Below are 14,305 nucleotides of genomic sequence, written 5' to 3'. Positions count from 1 at the left end.
TCAGCTTATCTCCAAGATTATTTCGTTTATTGGTATGAAATGTTTTGTTTCTTTTTATGGTATTGAACCAGGAATCATCAGGAAGAGCTGTAGGACGGACGGATTGGATAGGCACGTGATGGTTGGTTTCCGTTGGAGACTCGTTCCTCCCTGTTCAACCTTGGATTGACAGTCATGTCCTGACTCTGGGCAGGTGCCAGTGAAGCACAGCAACTTACTGCACAGCGTCAAATTAGCAATACCAACAAAATCAGCAAGAAGGAAGGAGGAAGACTAATAGAACCTCAAATATTTATGCCTCTTTCAATATTCATCAGATAATGAAGCAAAGATTTTACATTGGTTAAGTCAAGTGCTTGCTTGCTTGCCTACCCGTGAGCGTGACATGGATGTCAAACAGGCGGCCCATGACACCTTCAGCCACTAAACTGAATCAAGCCTCATAATACCCTCTCATCCTCACTCAAGAGCCGACTCTATCATTCACCACATACAAACCGCAGGGTCAACTAGAATACATAACCTCTTACTCCTGCTTTTCCGTCACCGCAACACGTACTTGTCACGGCGCTGAGGCGCCATCTCGGCTCGCCCGCCATGTTCCAGGTTTGTCGCCATAACCAAACTATGCGCCCGAGAATTGTCTAGTATACTGAGCATGCTTTTGGAAATAGCCTCATCCGGACGAGACATTTCATTTGCGTCTTCATAGGGCGCGATCCGTCGTTCTGACAACCCAAGAGTAAGTCAATCGGCTCACGTCACTCAGTGACCGGCATTACCGCGTCGAGTGACCCAAGTCCGGTCAACAACTACAAGGAGTGTAACTGACACACATAGACTCGTTGAAATCAGAGCGGCTCAGCGTACCTTTGAAGGTGCATACGTTCGCACAGCCCTCGGTCAATTCTCATTCGCCCTCATCATTCTCAAAGTCTTCACTGAAGAGTTCTACGCCATAGGCGCTCTATTCGCTGTGTATGGAGTCGCTGTCATGCTAGTTGCCATCTACCGTCGGTACGAGGGCCAGAACCAATTCTTCACATCAGAAAGTGCCGATGGGTCTTTGAAGAGGAAGTTCAGGACGAGTGGGAACAGTGTGTTGTTGCTAACGATGCTGAGTCTGAGTGCTTATATTACTTTGATGGTCTTGACCTGGCGTCTGGTTTCATGATGGTATTATGTTAGATTGGAATTTTAATCGTGTTTGAGTCGGAATCCTTTTTTAGTTTGGCAGGATTATAATCGGCGGTGTTTCAAGCTGTAAGGTACTTATAATGCACACGAATATAGGTGTTTAACTGAGAGGAACGGTGCACTTTCCGTCAGCGCTGGCTGTGTAGGTTGTCCCTGTTCCAGTTGCTCTTTGCCCATGAATCAACGAAGTTCGAGCGATACTCTAGAGGCATTATGTTAATATACATAACATCAAGCGAAGTAGTTCGATAGTCCTATCTAGAATCATTTCGCATGTAGTGTAAGAGCTAGGAGAAGTCATAGAACACAAAACATAAGATTGTTAAATAGGTAGATATTTATGGTTAGCAAGGCCCTCTTGCTATATAAGCCTATGATGGGTAGTGGTACAGACACTGAAGGGACGTCTCCTTCTCACCTTAGACACACCCATGGATCCTCAGCAGTTCACCATGCTCGACGAATGGACTTATGGGCAACACCAGAAACAATCGGTGTCTGATTGGAACTGAAACGAATATGTGTTCTTAATTAGAACCATGTATTAGATGCAAAGGCCATTCTAGGCCAACGCGAAAGGTGTTATTATTAATGTATTATACTTAATGCATATAACCTCCTCTGTGAGATAGTAAAACAAAACACTAGCTTTCGCCTCCTTTCCATATATGTATACAATTTTTGCTATACTGTATGCTATCGTTATTGAGTTTGATATAAATTCATGGGTGGCGCGTTATTCATCACTTGCTGTCCATTGTTGGCTATTTGAAGCCGGTGATCCTGGCTCCTATTTGCATGCGACCAGCCATCGCCATAGGCTTCTTGGCCCTTCATATATGTATAGTCGGTATATGCATTCGTCTGATCCCATGTTGTGTAGTTCGCAGGTACTGCTCCAACAGGGAAGGAGACGGGTGTATTCATATTCGAGCTGTCGTATCCAGGCATCACGCCGTCCATGGAAGTAGTATATGCGTCGGATAATGCAGACAGTCTTCGATCGAACTGCCGTCCTGGTGCCACCATCGAGTACTGGGAAGGGTGGTTACTACCCAAGGGTTCTCCCCCATACGACATGGACCGTGCCGGCGGCGCAAACTGACCCCAGATACCCATATCAACATTCCCCTGAGGTAATGGTTCCGAGTTTCCAGGAGGCCAACCAGACGGAGATTGTGCTACAGATGTAAATGGCGAGAACTGCTGGCTCATTGGCGATCCGGAGGCATATGTTTGCCAAGGTGCACTCAATTCTGACGATGCACTTGGGCTCTGATCGGGTGCCGTTATCACCCAGTTGGCTGTAGTCTGGTTGGAAGTTTCGACGGGAGTTTTGCTTGTAGGAGATGGCACTGAAGCTGTAACTGTTACTTTGGGTTAACACGGTTATCGAGCAAACTACAGGCAGGTAACAAACCTCTCGTTTGGGGCTGAAACACTGCAGCTTCAGCCGTCTCCCCTGTCGTCGGAACAGTGATGGGAACTGGCTTTTTCGTTGAAGGGACAAGTGACGCTTTGGCTTTCTTTGGCTGCTCCACGGGCTTACTGATCGGTGTTGCTGGGGAGGAGGTTGCCGAGTTCCCTTTTGGTGCTGCGGATGCCCTTGACCCCTGTTTGCCCCGTGAATCGTCGATCGATGCCTGGTCTACAGGAAAGAAACTGCAATCTTTCTTCAACCGAATACAGTTGATACAGCGTCCTTGGGTGTCGTTGGGCGAAGTGATGCATCTGATCTTTCGACGCCGGCAGTGGCCTTGAAGATGAGTCAACATGAAAATCTGACGACAATAGACCCTAACTTACCACAAGCAACCGAAGTACGATGGTAGCCCAATTTGTTCCTTTTCTTCTCCCCTGCGCTTCCGCTCTGTTGCTGTTGCTCATCGGGTTCTGAAGAATGTAAAGAACCAGCGCTCGGTGCTGGGTATGTCCCCTTCATTTCCATACCATGCTGCTGGCTCAAGAGTGGAGGAGCTTGCTGATTAACCGTCGGCAAGGATGTAAGCTGCTGTGAAGGAATTGTATATGAGGGCATGAAGTTCGGAGGCGGCGGCATACCCATCTCATCGCCCTCAGAGGGGAATGCTGGGTAGTGGTAAGACATAACGCCAACCATAGACAGTGGCTCAGAAGGTAAAGTCTCCCACGAATTAGCAGCACCAAGCGAGTACGGGTTCGAACAATCGGACGGTGAAATCGCGACAGCCATGGACGATATGTTGTTGATATGTGTGCTGATGGTAAATTTGGCTGTATAGTCTCACACTTCTGCAAGTATGAGACAACGACAACTGGCTGGAAAAGGACGAAATTGCAGAGTATATCTATGCCCGGAGGTTTCGTAGGCCAGTGAGGGTAACCGTGAAAAGTGATGAAGTGAAGACAGGCATTTATCGATGGTTTCCCAGAGGTCGAAGAAAGGTATCGAGCCGCCTATAGTCCTGCTATAAGGACCAAGGCACACGATGGGGAGGAAAATCGTGCTGCCGAGTGGTAGCGATAATAAGATCAAGTTTTTGTCCAGTTCAAAATGTGGTCCCTGGTATGTTTTTGACTGACTTTGGTCCCAAGACGATCGACTTCTAGGGTTGACACAGACAAGGGTCTACACTCTTAAAGATAATGTATCTAGCGGCAGCTAAACCATGAACCAGGAAAGGGGGGGCGTCTGGGGGCGTGAAGGATACAGATCGATTCGGAGGGTATACCGACCAAGGTGGTCTAGCTTACATACAGCATCTGTCCTTGTGGGTTTACTACTGCTGAGTACCGACGACTAAAACGGTGGATAATAGATGGATGGTGACAACTGAGCAGTTGGAGCGCCACCGGGATGTTATATTGGCCCAGAGCTAGTTGGGTGCAACATGAGCAACCTGAGCGGTTATCGACAGGTCAGAGATCGATGATGCCCAAGACTCTTCCTCAACTAATTGTCCTTCTTTTCTTCTCTGGTCCATCTTGGATGGTGGTGGCTAACAATCCTGCAGAAGTACATACTGTAGGAGCACCATTAGTCTGTTGATGTAAAGCGGCCAAGACATTCCTGCTCCAGGGCCGTGGACGGTGATGGGCCAGCGGGAGTGCCAACTGGGGATCCGCGATCAAAGCCAAAGGTTAAGATCCTGGGAGTCAACAGGGGGAAATAAGAGAGCAAATAGCATTTGCTTTTCGGGTGATTCTTCAACAGGCGGGGGGACACAGTACAGTAGTGTAGATCACTCGATACTTTCCATAAAGTATAACTAGTACTTTAAACGTGGATAAGCAACCGAGGTGCTATACCTGTCGGCAGGAGCCAAGTTGAAACTAATAGTTCCTAGAGACTGTGGTATCTGCATTTTAGGATATCGTCCCAGAACGTAGTGGCTCTAACCTCCACCGCGCTACGTTCGGTGATGGTGGCTTCGGAGGGACCTGGCCAACAGTTCAATTGTTCTTGCTTGTGAGGCTTACTGTACGAGGCCATGACCCCTGTGTGTATACGAATGCCGGGACCGGGGCACCAGGGCAGCAAAGCCGGGGCCCCGATGCCTTCCCAAGAGTTGATGGGCATGGGGGTATCAGTGTTGACGTGAGTGATGCTCCCCCTCCTGCATCAGTCCCCAGCAGACGTCAAGTTCTAGCTTTATTAGTGTGAACCATTGACAGTGCGGAACTTGCCCAAAGTCTGATTCAGTGGGCTGAGAAGAAAAGGGACATCAGAAGTCATGCTCGTCCAGCCAAGATCTCAAATGGCTAGGGGCACTTTTGATAACAGGGCCCCAAGGTCAAAATCCCAGCAAACAAATAACATGCCCCATCCCACTTAATATCTTGAGACAGAGCATTGCCGCCGGAGAGTTGGTCCATGGTCCCTGAGGCGCTCCATTAATCCGATTCGTGCCATAGTGATGCTGAATTGGGTCGTTACAAATACAGTATATTGCGTCTCAGCTCAGGTACTGTTACCCCTTCTCTCCACTTGTTGTTATGTGCACGTACTAGTATTTCGACACCGGATGTTGGATCCTAGAACCCGCCGACCCGATTTAGGAAAAGGAAGGGAAAAAGCAACGTTCAGGCTGTGCCAAAAACGACAAAGTCGTTTTGAGTACGGATACTTCAACATGACTTAGGAGGAAAATGGCCTCGGCTTTTCCAAGGTAGGTGTGTGGTCAGATGCCGATAACCAAACAGTTTATTCTTCTTCCTCTTCTTCTTTTCTTGTCACATTCCCAGCCGTTGGACAATATCCGCAGGATGAAGTCAATTCGTGTGTGAAGGTCCCATTTCCCCTGAGATCTTTCTACCTCATTGCATGCAGAGTTTGAAATTAGTGGCACAGGTACATGACTTCCCAGCCCAACCTGGCCTCAACCAAGTTGTGGGTAAGCAAAGTGGTTGATATCCGCAAGATCATCCTAATGCGGTAAAGGGCTCGAAAAACAAGGTTCAGTCAGAACGCAAACCACTCAGTGGACGTTATGGGTGAAAAAGGTCAGTTCTCAATTTGATGGCATATGTATATTGCCTATTGCTAAGCGGTGCCCTCCTCGGTCGGACTTTCAATTTGGTTGTATGTCTGTGCGTCGATAATGCCTCCCTGTCTGTTCTGACAGCTTCTGAGAGAGATGAGAGATTATTGTGAAGGGAATTCACTTGGCAAATATCGTTTGCCGGGGTCCCGGGCCTATCGATATTGCAGATCTCTCCAGATTTGTGGAAACTACCTTGAAGACACAATTAAGTACCGTGGTAGCGACCCAAAAACCTCCCGAAATAATGACACCGGAGCAAGGAACCTGCTGTCCGGCTACTCAGTTCTAACGAACGATCCGCGCTCAGCATGGATCTGGGCTCAAATTGATTGCAGAGTCCTTGTACAGGATCCCCGGCAGGCAGGTAGCGTAGCTGCCTGTCAAGATATCAATCAAAGTCTCAATATGATCCGCCCGACTGGCTGCTGCTTCAGCATGAACTTGAAAAGACACCGTATCGCCTGCAGTCAGAGACATGCAGCGAGCGAGGTTCGTCGACGCCACCAAGTCTTTTGAGTGGTGTCCAAACGAATCCATGGTAAGCTCCATGCTGGTGGTGTCTTGGTTGAGAAACAAGCAGATCTTATCCATCCATCCATCCAACCATTCATCCATGCTGCCCTGCGCTGCACTTGCTAGGCGAAAAAGAGCTAGGTGCCAGCATATGTGCATATGTACCCAGGCATAGCTAGCCCAGGTCACCTCAAGGAGCATACAGTAACATCCAATCCTTCAAAAATTGAAGGGAAAGCGTAGATTGATGCTGGACTATGGGAATTGCACGGGGTGGCCAAAGAGTTCAGATTTTCCGGGGACATATCCCGTACTCCAAGTCGATCAGAGGATACTCCCGGCGCTAAGATGGGACTGGTCTGGGCGAAGCCTGCGATAATTGCTTGTGTTGTGGAAGCAGCAGATATGTGGCTAAAAGCGGCTGCAATGCCAGTTGCTAGAGAAAGTTTCATTGATTGATGCGGATCAAAGAAGACGTTTCGATGGTGACAAATTTTGTTGACTACGAACATCGGAACTTCAGTCGTGGCATAAGGCAAGGCAGGCAGGTGCAGATGCAGGTATTAGCCAGCAAAACAAAGACAGCAGGAGAGGAGCTTGACTGTCTTAAGCAGGAGCCCCCCTACCGCAGACAGGAGGCAGGCTAAGGTGGACTTTCCCAACAGCCTGCCTTACAGTATCCGTAATGGACTGGACCTCCAACAGAGCAGGCAGGTAGCACAAGAGCAGGAGCAATTCAGTAGGTAAATGATGAGCCTGCTTGCTTGGCAGGGACTACGGATACTCACCCACTCACTGATTGACGGGAATCTATAGTCCCGCATGTGCACGTGCCCTGACGTGCACTGAACTTCCTATTCGGGGACGCACAGATCTCCCTAAGAGCCCGTTCTACCTGCGCTATCCCAGTTTAGCCTCTCCACTTCAGCTACTCTAGCCCCACTAGTCTCGTCAAGTGCCGGGTCCCCAATAACCACCTGATTTGCTCAACTCAAACCTCTCTGACTTCAATAATTTGTGATGGACTCGAGATCATCAAATTTACCACTTTAGGAAGCCTATTCGTAGACACAGTCCAAGTGCCAAGGACAGTCGTCTGATGTGCAATTGAATTCCATCTCTTTTCGCCACCTGAAACGACCCTCATGCTTATTCTCATCTCCAATCTTCCCATTCTGTTCCTGTTTGTGGCGTCACAACCAACTATTTGATTCTAAGCAAACTACATATGTCGAAACTCACGCAAACTGGATCAAATACCTAAACGATACCAGATGGTCTCATTCGCCCCCTCGGCATAAATTCCAACCAATCTGACCCGGCGGAGGGAGGCGCCGCGAATGGTCATTGGCCGGCAATCCCAAAAGCTTCTGGATGCAACGATAATGTGGTATTAACCTTTCACCTAAAGACATACATATGTAATTGGAATCAACCCACCTCGTCATCACTTCCAACACCCCAGGAATAGTTGTCTCGAGGTTTGACTATGTCAGGACAGCGGATCTGGCAGGAGACGCTTGCGCCTCACAAGTCGCCTCAGATCTCCACGACGCACAATGCATCCCAACTTTTTTTTATATGGACCAATCAGCCGAGAAGAATTCGAGACAGCAAGTCCTCATTTCCGATCGAGACCTCGTGCAGGAAACGCCAAGCTCGGGTGTCTTGGGAGTGCGTTCTCAGAAAGCTTATGGAGGCGGGAAACAACGTCGACGTGTCGATTTGTGGGTGATACAGATACAGACCAGGTGCCTCATCTCATTTCCATGTTGTGGGGGGCAATCAATGCCACCTGAAGCAATATTCTGAGAAGCAATATTGTTTCTTCGCATCCGGTGACGGATACGTCACTTGTCAGGCCATTCACTTTTCTGTCTGCGGTTATCAGTCGATTGATCGTGGACTGATGGAGAGGAATTCGTTATCAAAATGAGACTAGGTTGCGAGTTCCCTGCGTGTCGGAACGAGGGCCCTTGCAGTAAGTGGTTGAACCCCACGATGGCCATTGGACTATATTTTCCGTGCCCCGTCCCGACAGATAGATGTTACACAACGTTTAACTCCAGGGATGAAAGGTCTCGAGTTACGCAAACTTCAAAGCTCACCCTCAAGCGAAAAGATACCGATGATTCTACTGTGCGGCTCAAGGTTAGCAACCTGTCATAGCTGCCAACGCGTAGCGTAGCCACATGGGTGTCTACCAAGTTATCGATGACATCGGAAGTACCTTGGTCCATGGCTACCTCTGACTACCAATTGGAGATGAGCAATCCTTTCATGATTGGTTGAACGATGGTCAAAGATAACATTAAAGCCGGATCCACTGCCTAGGAAGCACCTTTGGTCTTAGATCTCGACCATGAAACCTTTGCAAAAATGTCCGACACCTTGCCCATTTCAGCACCAACAAGAATTAAAGACAGAAGCTAAAACTTGTGACCAGAATCCCATGCAGTCACAGCAAGGTCCGAGTTATCTGTTTCAACTTCCTTGGTGAAGAAGAACTAAGCAACGGAAGCTGTTGATCCGTGTCCTCAGTTGAGTCAGTTCATCGTTGCCAAGCTCAAGACCCCCAATCATAAAAGGGAAATTGTCCGCTTCACTCTCCAGTTCAGGTAAATTGCACAGACCCCCTAGGCCAAACAGAGGAGCCAAACTTGAGACCTGCGGAATTTTGGTGGGAGCGAGGCTAGAATACGGTCTGTTCTTTGATCACCGAGACAGGTTTACGAGATGACTGCCTCCTGGTCTGTCTCTCTATTCCTCCGTATACGACATACGATGCGCTCACAGTCAGCATCTCTTCCTTTTCATTCCCACGAAACATTTCTTATTCCAGACTTCAGTATCCGTACACCCAAGCCACTACCTACGTAGGGGCAACAGTTTAGAATGCATTACGTCTGCATGGGGATTTATTGGGAGATGCCCTCGGGGTTGCAAACAACGGCTTCTTCCGCACTTCAAACGTACTGCATCTACTGTTTGTCTGCCATTCCAGATCAGGTTGGACAGTATCGAGGTCGCACCGCTACAGCATGTGCAACTGTCATAGATTATCCTGTGAGTATCTGTTGAGTACAGATATATGCTCAGAAAGTGAGGGCTTGCATCTATTTCCCTACCGACTACTGTAATATCACCACTGTTGCGATATCTGATGCTAAATGCAGTTGCTCCAGAGCCAATGAGAGCTGATGAGGCTGCCGATCACTAATGCAATGACCACAGCGTGACGTGCTCTTTGACTGGTCTCACAGCTACCTGTGCCACATCACTGCTTTAGCTAGCTTTATATCCATTCCTCATTGCAGCTAAGAGCACGGATATGAGATTGAGTTTTTATCTGTTTTCCAGCACCATGAAATCGGACCGGTGATGCAGGAACAAGGAATTCTTGAGCCGCTAGCAGCCTCAAAGTCTGTGAATCAAAGCGCCAGGCAATACGCCTCTGTATCTTGGACGGGATTAGGTTAAGCGCAGGAGAGGGCAAACGGCGAGAGATGCAGCCCACTCGCTTGGATAAGTTGGTGTTGGACAAGGTTTCTTTTTCCCTGGGATCGATTACAGGGGCAAGGTTAAATGGCTCGGCCGAGTCCCGGAACTAAGAGAAATGACAAAGCCATAGTGGGTTGGCGATAATTCATCCATCGACATCAACTTTCACAATGCATGTCTAGGGTAGCCAGCACGTACTCAGCAAGTGCTGAGAGACAATGGCTGGATGGATGTCATATACCTAGCCAATGGCTCTGTTACGATTGATCGGTACCTTCAAGGTTTAAGGTAACTCACTTTACTGTGGAAGATAAATCGTTTATTAACTAGCGATCTTGGGCGCAATTGCTAAAGACGTCGAAGTAGGGTGCATCCCCAAAACTATTATCCAAAGTTAACGGGAACCCCGACATTGACAGACTCTCCGATCATGCAAGCGACCACCTACATACAAAAGTAGGGCTTGGACTTGGCGAATGAAATCTATGATGAATCTTGAAGCTCGTTCAAACCTACGATTTGTGGACGGCGTTGCTAGAACTTCACAGCCCTATCAGATGCCAGTGTGGCCGGAACCTTAGCTCACTGGTCAAAAGCAAATTCGATGCTGCAGTCACTTGATTCCCATGTAAAAAGGCTAAGTACTACGGTATTTTGAGAGCTCCGCGGGGAGTTTGCGTTGGCTAAATGAAGGTTGACATGTCGATTGTTAGAGCTGAGTCAAATGGATATCAGAGCGAGCATTGCGTCTGTCTACAGAGCAATTAGAGGCAACGCTAGTTGAAATGCAGCTCAATGCTAACTACCTAGCTAACTAATGAGACTTACCATCGACAGGTGATGCGAGCTGAGGAAGGGTCTATCAGAGAGAGCATTTATCCTACAATACCATCAGCATGAATACCAATCAACATCTTGGTTGAAGATAATCAAGACAGAAAACATAAGATACACTGTGAGATAGTATGCGATACTGCGACTACAATACAGTGCTTAAGCAAACAGGAGGTTATATGCACTGTGACCCAGTAAATGCAACCATAAACTGAGTTGGTTGGATGGTGGTGGAGGCTGACGCATTGTATCGCACGACTGTCATCACAAGTTGCACGCAAAAGACAAGGCGGACTGCTATTGCTTGATATCGATAAGCCGCATCGCTGAGAACTTTGGGACACCTCCAATACAGCACAGCAAGCGTCAGCACCGAGGAAGCCACTGCCGTATCTCTTCTTTTTATTTTGCATTCACACTGGCAGCGCGAATGGAACATACGTCATCTGCATCTGCACAGTCGTAGTCCACAGTACCAAGGTATCTATCATGAGCGACCTGCAGCGGGCATGGGCCAAAGCCAAATATGGTATATCCAACGATTCATTCGATGAGCTCCAAGAGGAGCAGGATCAAGACATACTCCCTGAGCTGCCGGAGCCTGTTGACGATGACTCCTCATCAGCCTCGTCGGCCTCATCAGTCTCATCAACCGGAACCATCATCCCCTCGCCAAACCAAAAGCTGTTCGCTCGACCTCAAGGGTAGTTGACAATCAAATATGCTATCGAGTAAAACATCACGGGACTGACAGGCTATAGAGTCGCCCGTGGCAGGACCCTGGAGCAGATCCCCTGGACGACTTACTTTGAGCGCGAATTGTCCCTGAAGTCAGAGCAGGATCCGGAAGTCATCCACCATGCTTATCTGACATCGCCAGTGGGCAAGGGGCCATTATTTGTGATGCACCATGGAGCTGGGTCATCTGGACTGTCGTTTGCTGTTGTGGCTTCAGAGATAAGAAAACGTCTCTCCACAGCCGGTATCCTGGCTATAGACTGCAGGGGTCACGGCTCGACGTATGCCCCCGGCGACAAGGCTTTAGATATGAGACTGGAAACACTCTCATCGGATCTTTTCAACGTCGTTCAGCTTACGAAAACTGAAATGGCATGGTCAGAGATGCCTCCGATAGTGCTCGTGGGACACTCCCTAGGCGGAGCCGTTGTAACCGATCTGGCCAAGTCAGGCAAGTTGGGGACATCAGTGCTGGGCTATGCTGTGCTGGATGTTGTCGAGGGCTCTGCTATTGATGCCCTACAGAGCATGCATACCTACTTGTCTACGCGACCGATGGGCTTTGCGACACTGCAGGCAGGCATCGAATGGCACATTCGCTCGCGGACTATACGCAACTCGATATCTGCTCGGACGTCCGTTCCTGCACTGCTTGTCTTCAACGAGAATGACGATCCCACGCGGCCATGGAGATGGAGGACCAACCTAGGCGCGACTCAGCCATACTGGGAAGACTGGTTCGTAGGCCTCAGCAAAAAGTTCCTGGAGGCCAGAGGAGGAAAGATGCTCTTGCTCGCCGGAACTGATAGACTGGACACCGAGTTGACCATTGGGCAAATGCAAGGTGCGTTCGCATGTGTTGCTTTCTAACAGCAGATCCTAATCGCGATGACAGGAAAATACGCTCTGCAGGTGTTCCCCGAGGCTGGACACTTTATCCATGAAGATTTACCGGAAAAGACGGCAGTGTCGCTGGTCGATTTCTTCCGCAGAAACGACCGCAGTGCTCTCGTTCTACCTCCAAAGGTGTCCGATCTTATCAAGCAGGGAAAAAGAGTATAAAGACATACCGGTAGACTGGAAAGCTTCAACGTTCCGTTCATGACGTTGGCTTCATTAAACTTTGTTTACGGACGGACCAACAGGCGATATACCGAGAGCCGGGTCATGGTATCATCTGCATACCAAAATGGGCAGGACAACACAGAGCTTTGTGAGCGATGAAACGATGCCGGCATGTTGCCACAGCTCTGGGGTCCAACTGTCTGGGATTTAGATTTGATACACATAACTCCCGATGGTTGTCGAAATCACAGTGACATACAGAAAAGGTGGCGGCGGCGTCTATTGAGCAGAGACTAGAAGGTAGTCTTTGCTCAACGACCGGGCTGGACCCTCAGACCTTCAAATAGAGATAAAAGCTGACGCGCTAGAACAGTCAACTTGGAAGACAAACAAACATCCCCAGAAGTTCGAGACGTTTTATGCTTCATGCCTTCATATTTACTACCAGATGTGCCTGATCGTGTTTTCCCTATTTCGGTGTGCTTGATCCTTGGCAGGTATGCTCAATAGCGCCACGACTATCGAAAGCGGCTAGCTCTTTTTAGTGGCTTTCTATTGAGACATGCATGTATGTACTGCATGTACTGTAACTGATCCTACAATGTTACATTTATATCACCTTGAGGGAACGGTACCATGCGTTGTTTCTCATTCAATTTAAATACTTGGTATGGAACATCTGCTCCATAGGGCGCCGCTCGAGCCGCCTTACGAGTCAATAGCTGAGCTATCTAGCCTTCTTAGGTTCTTTAGCTGAAGTTCTGAGACCCTCATGGGCGGCGAATCCTCCGAGATGGTCTAGAATATGGGGAACTGCGAGACGGCAATTGGCTGTTGGGCGATCTACATATCAATCGGGGGCATTCTATTTTGCCGCAAGACTGCTTCCGAAGGGCCCGCTGGGTTGGCGCTGGTTAGTCCGCCCGCTGGGCTGTTCCACGCACCTAGATTTAATGTAACTAGGCCCTGGCACAGCCCGTAAGCTTATTTAGTTTGAGAAGGAACTGTCTTAAAAGGGAGAGGGGGATCAGGAATCTTTTAAACCCCAGACGCGCGTTCTGAATCATTTACATTATAACTCTCTTTCAGTTTTCTTCCATCTTTTATCTTTCTAACCATCAATCCATTCTCTACCAAATAATCAACATGAAGCTGTCCGTTTTCACCTCCGTTGTCCTCGCTGGCCTCGTTGCCGCTCAGCAAGAGAAGCTCCCCAAGTGCGCTGTACGTCGCAAACTCTCCTCCATCTGCCGATGACCACCACATCGGATCTTGCCACATGCAAAATCATGCTAATATGCGTTTCGTCTCTTTAGCAACCCTGTGTTGACCAGTACACCACTGGCGGCGGCGTCGCTGGATGCGGCCAGCTCGACATCAAGTGCATCTGCAGCAACCAGAACTTCCTCTCCGGAATCGCCTGCTGTCTTGAGGAGAAGTGCGACACTGAGGGCAAGGATACCGCTGTCAAGTACGCCAAGCAGATCTGCTCGACCGCCGGCGTGAACGACCTTCCCGACGATGTGAAGTGCGACAAGAGCGCCGCTTCTGGCAGCGCCTCTAGCGCAACTGGTGCTACTACCCCTACTTCAAGCTCTGGTGCTGCCAGCGCCTCTTCCACTGGCGACTCTGACAGCGCTGACACCAACGCTGGTGCTCGCGAGGGTGCCGCCGGTATCTTCGGCGTCGCTATGGCCATGCTCTTTGCTCTGTAAAAAGGTGTCAAGGATTGGTTCGCATCTGAGTATTTGCCGTTTTGTCAAGAGGAGGCGTGTAATGGTAATGGGCTGCCAGTAAAGCCATTGACTGTTTTTCTATTCGTTCCAAGGCATGGAGAGTTATGGAGTTTGAAACCATGTACTATTACTACGCGGTTACCGCAAGGCCGTCATTGTTGGCGATGATCTACAGTCGGGCGACCTTAACTTGAAGGT

General features: G+C 48.9%; 4 protein-coding genes across 4 annotated transcripts; 3 read left to right on the top strand and 1 right to left on the bottom strand.

Annotated features, from left to right (window-relative positions):
* Positions 1-597: 597 nt before the first annotated feature.
* On the top strand, positions 598-1,709 carry FIESC28_10382 (uncharacterized protein; the record flags this gene model as incomplete). Its single annotated transcript, XM_031164514.1, has 4 exons — positions 598-606; positions 675-742; positions 841-1,097; positions 1,582-1,709. The coding sequence occupies 4 exons, from the start codon at positions 598-600 to the stop codon at positions 1,707-1,709; spliced, it is 462 nt and encodes a 153-aa protein (XP_031011466.1).
* Positions 1,710-1,899: 190 nt separating this feature from the next.
* Positions 1,900-3,409, bottom strand: FIESC28_10381 (uncharacterized protein; the record flags this gene model as incomplete). The annotated part of the gene is made up of 3 exons (XM_031164513.1): positions 1,900-2,564; positions 2,618-2,953; positions 3,004-3,409. 3 exons carry the CDS (start codon positions 3,407-3,409, stop codon positions 1,900-1,902), a joined length of 1,407 nt encoding a protein of 468 aa, XP_031011465.1.
* Positions 3,410-11,057: 7,648 nt separating this feature from the next.
* On the top strand, positions 11,058-12,368 carry FIESC28_10380 (uncharacterized protein; the record flags this gene model as incomplete). Its single annotated transcript, XM_031164512.1, has 3 exons — positions 11,058-11,272; positions 11,330-12,150; positions 12,202-12,368. 3 exons carry the CDS (start codon positions 11,058-11,060, stop codon positions 12,366-12,368), a joined length of 1,203 nt encoding a protein of 400 aa, XP_031011464.1.
* A 1,149-nt stretch (positions 12,369-13,517) lies between these two features.
* Positions 13,518-14,086, top strand: FIESC28_10379 (uncharacterized protein; the record flags this gene model as incomplete). Its single annotated transcript, XM_031164511.1, has 2 exons — positions 13,518-13,595; positions 13,688-14,086. 2 exons carry the CDS (start codon positions 13,518-13,520, stop codon positions 14,084-14,086), a joined length of 477 nt encoding a protein of 158 aa, XP_031011463.1.
* Between the last annotated feature and the right edge of the window lie 219 nt (positions 14,087-14,305).

The sequence above is a fragment of the Fusarium coffeatum genome (assembly GCF_003316985.1).
Source record: "Fusarium coffeatum strain FIESC_28 chromosome Unknown BRIP53273_contig_302, whole genome shotgun sequence".
In the NCBI taxonomy this organism is placed as follows: Eukaryota; Fungi; Ascomycota; class Sordariomycetes; order Hypocreales; family Nectriaceae; genus Fusarium; species Fusarium coffeatum.
Note: the sequence above shows the minus strand (reverse complement) of the source record. Positions and strands in the feature narration are given on the sequence as shown.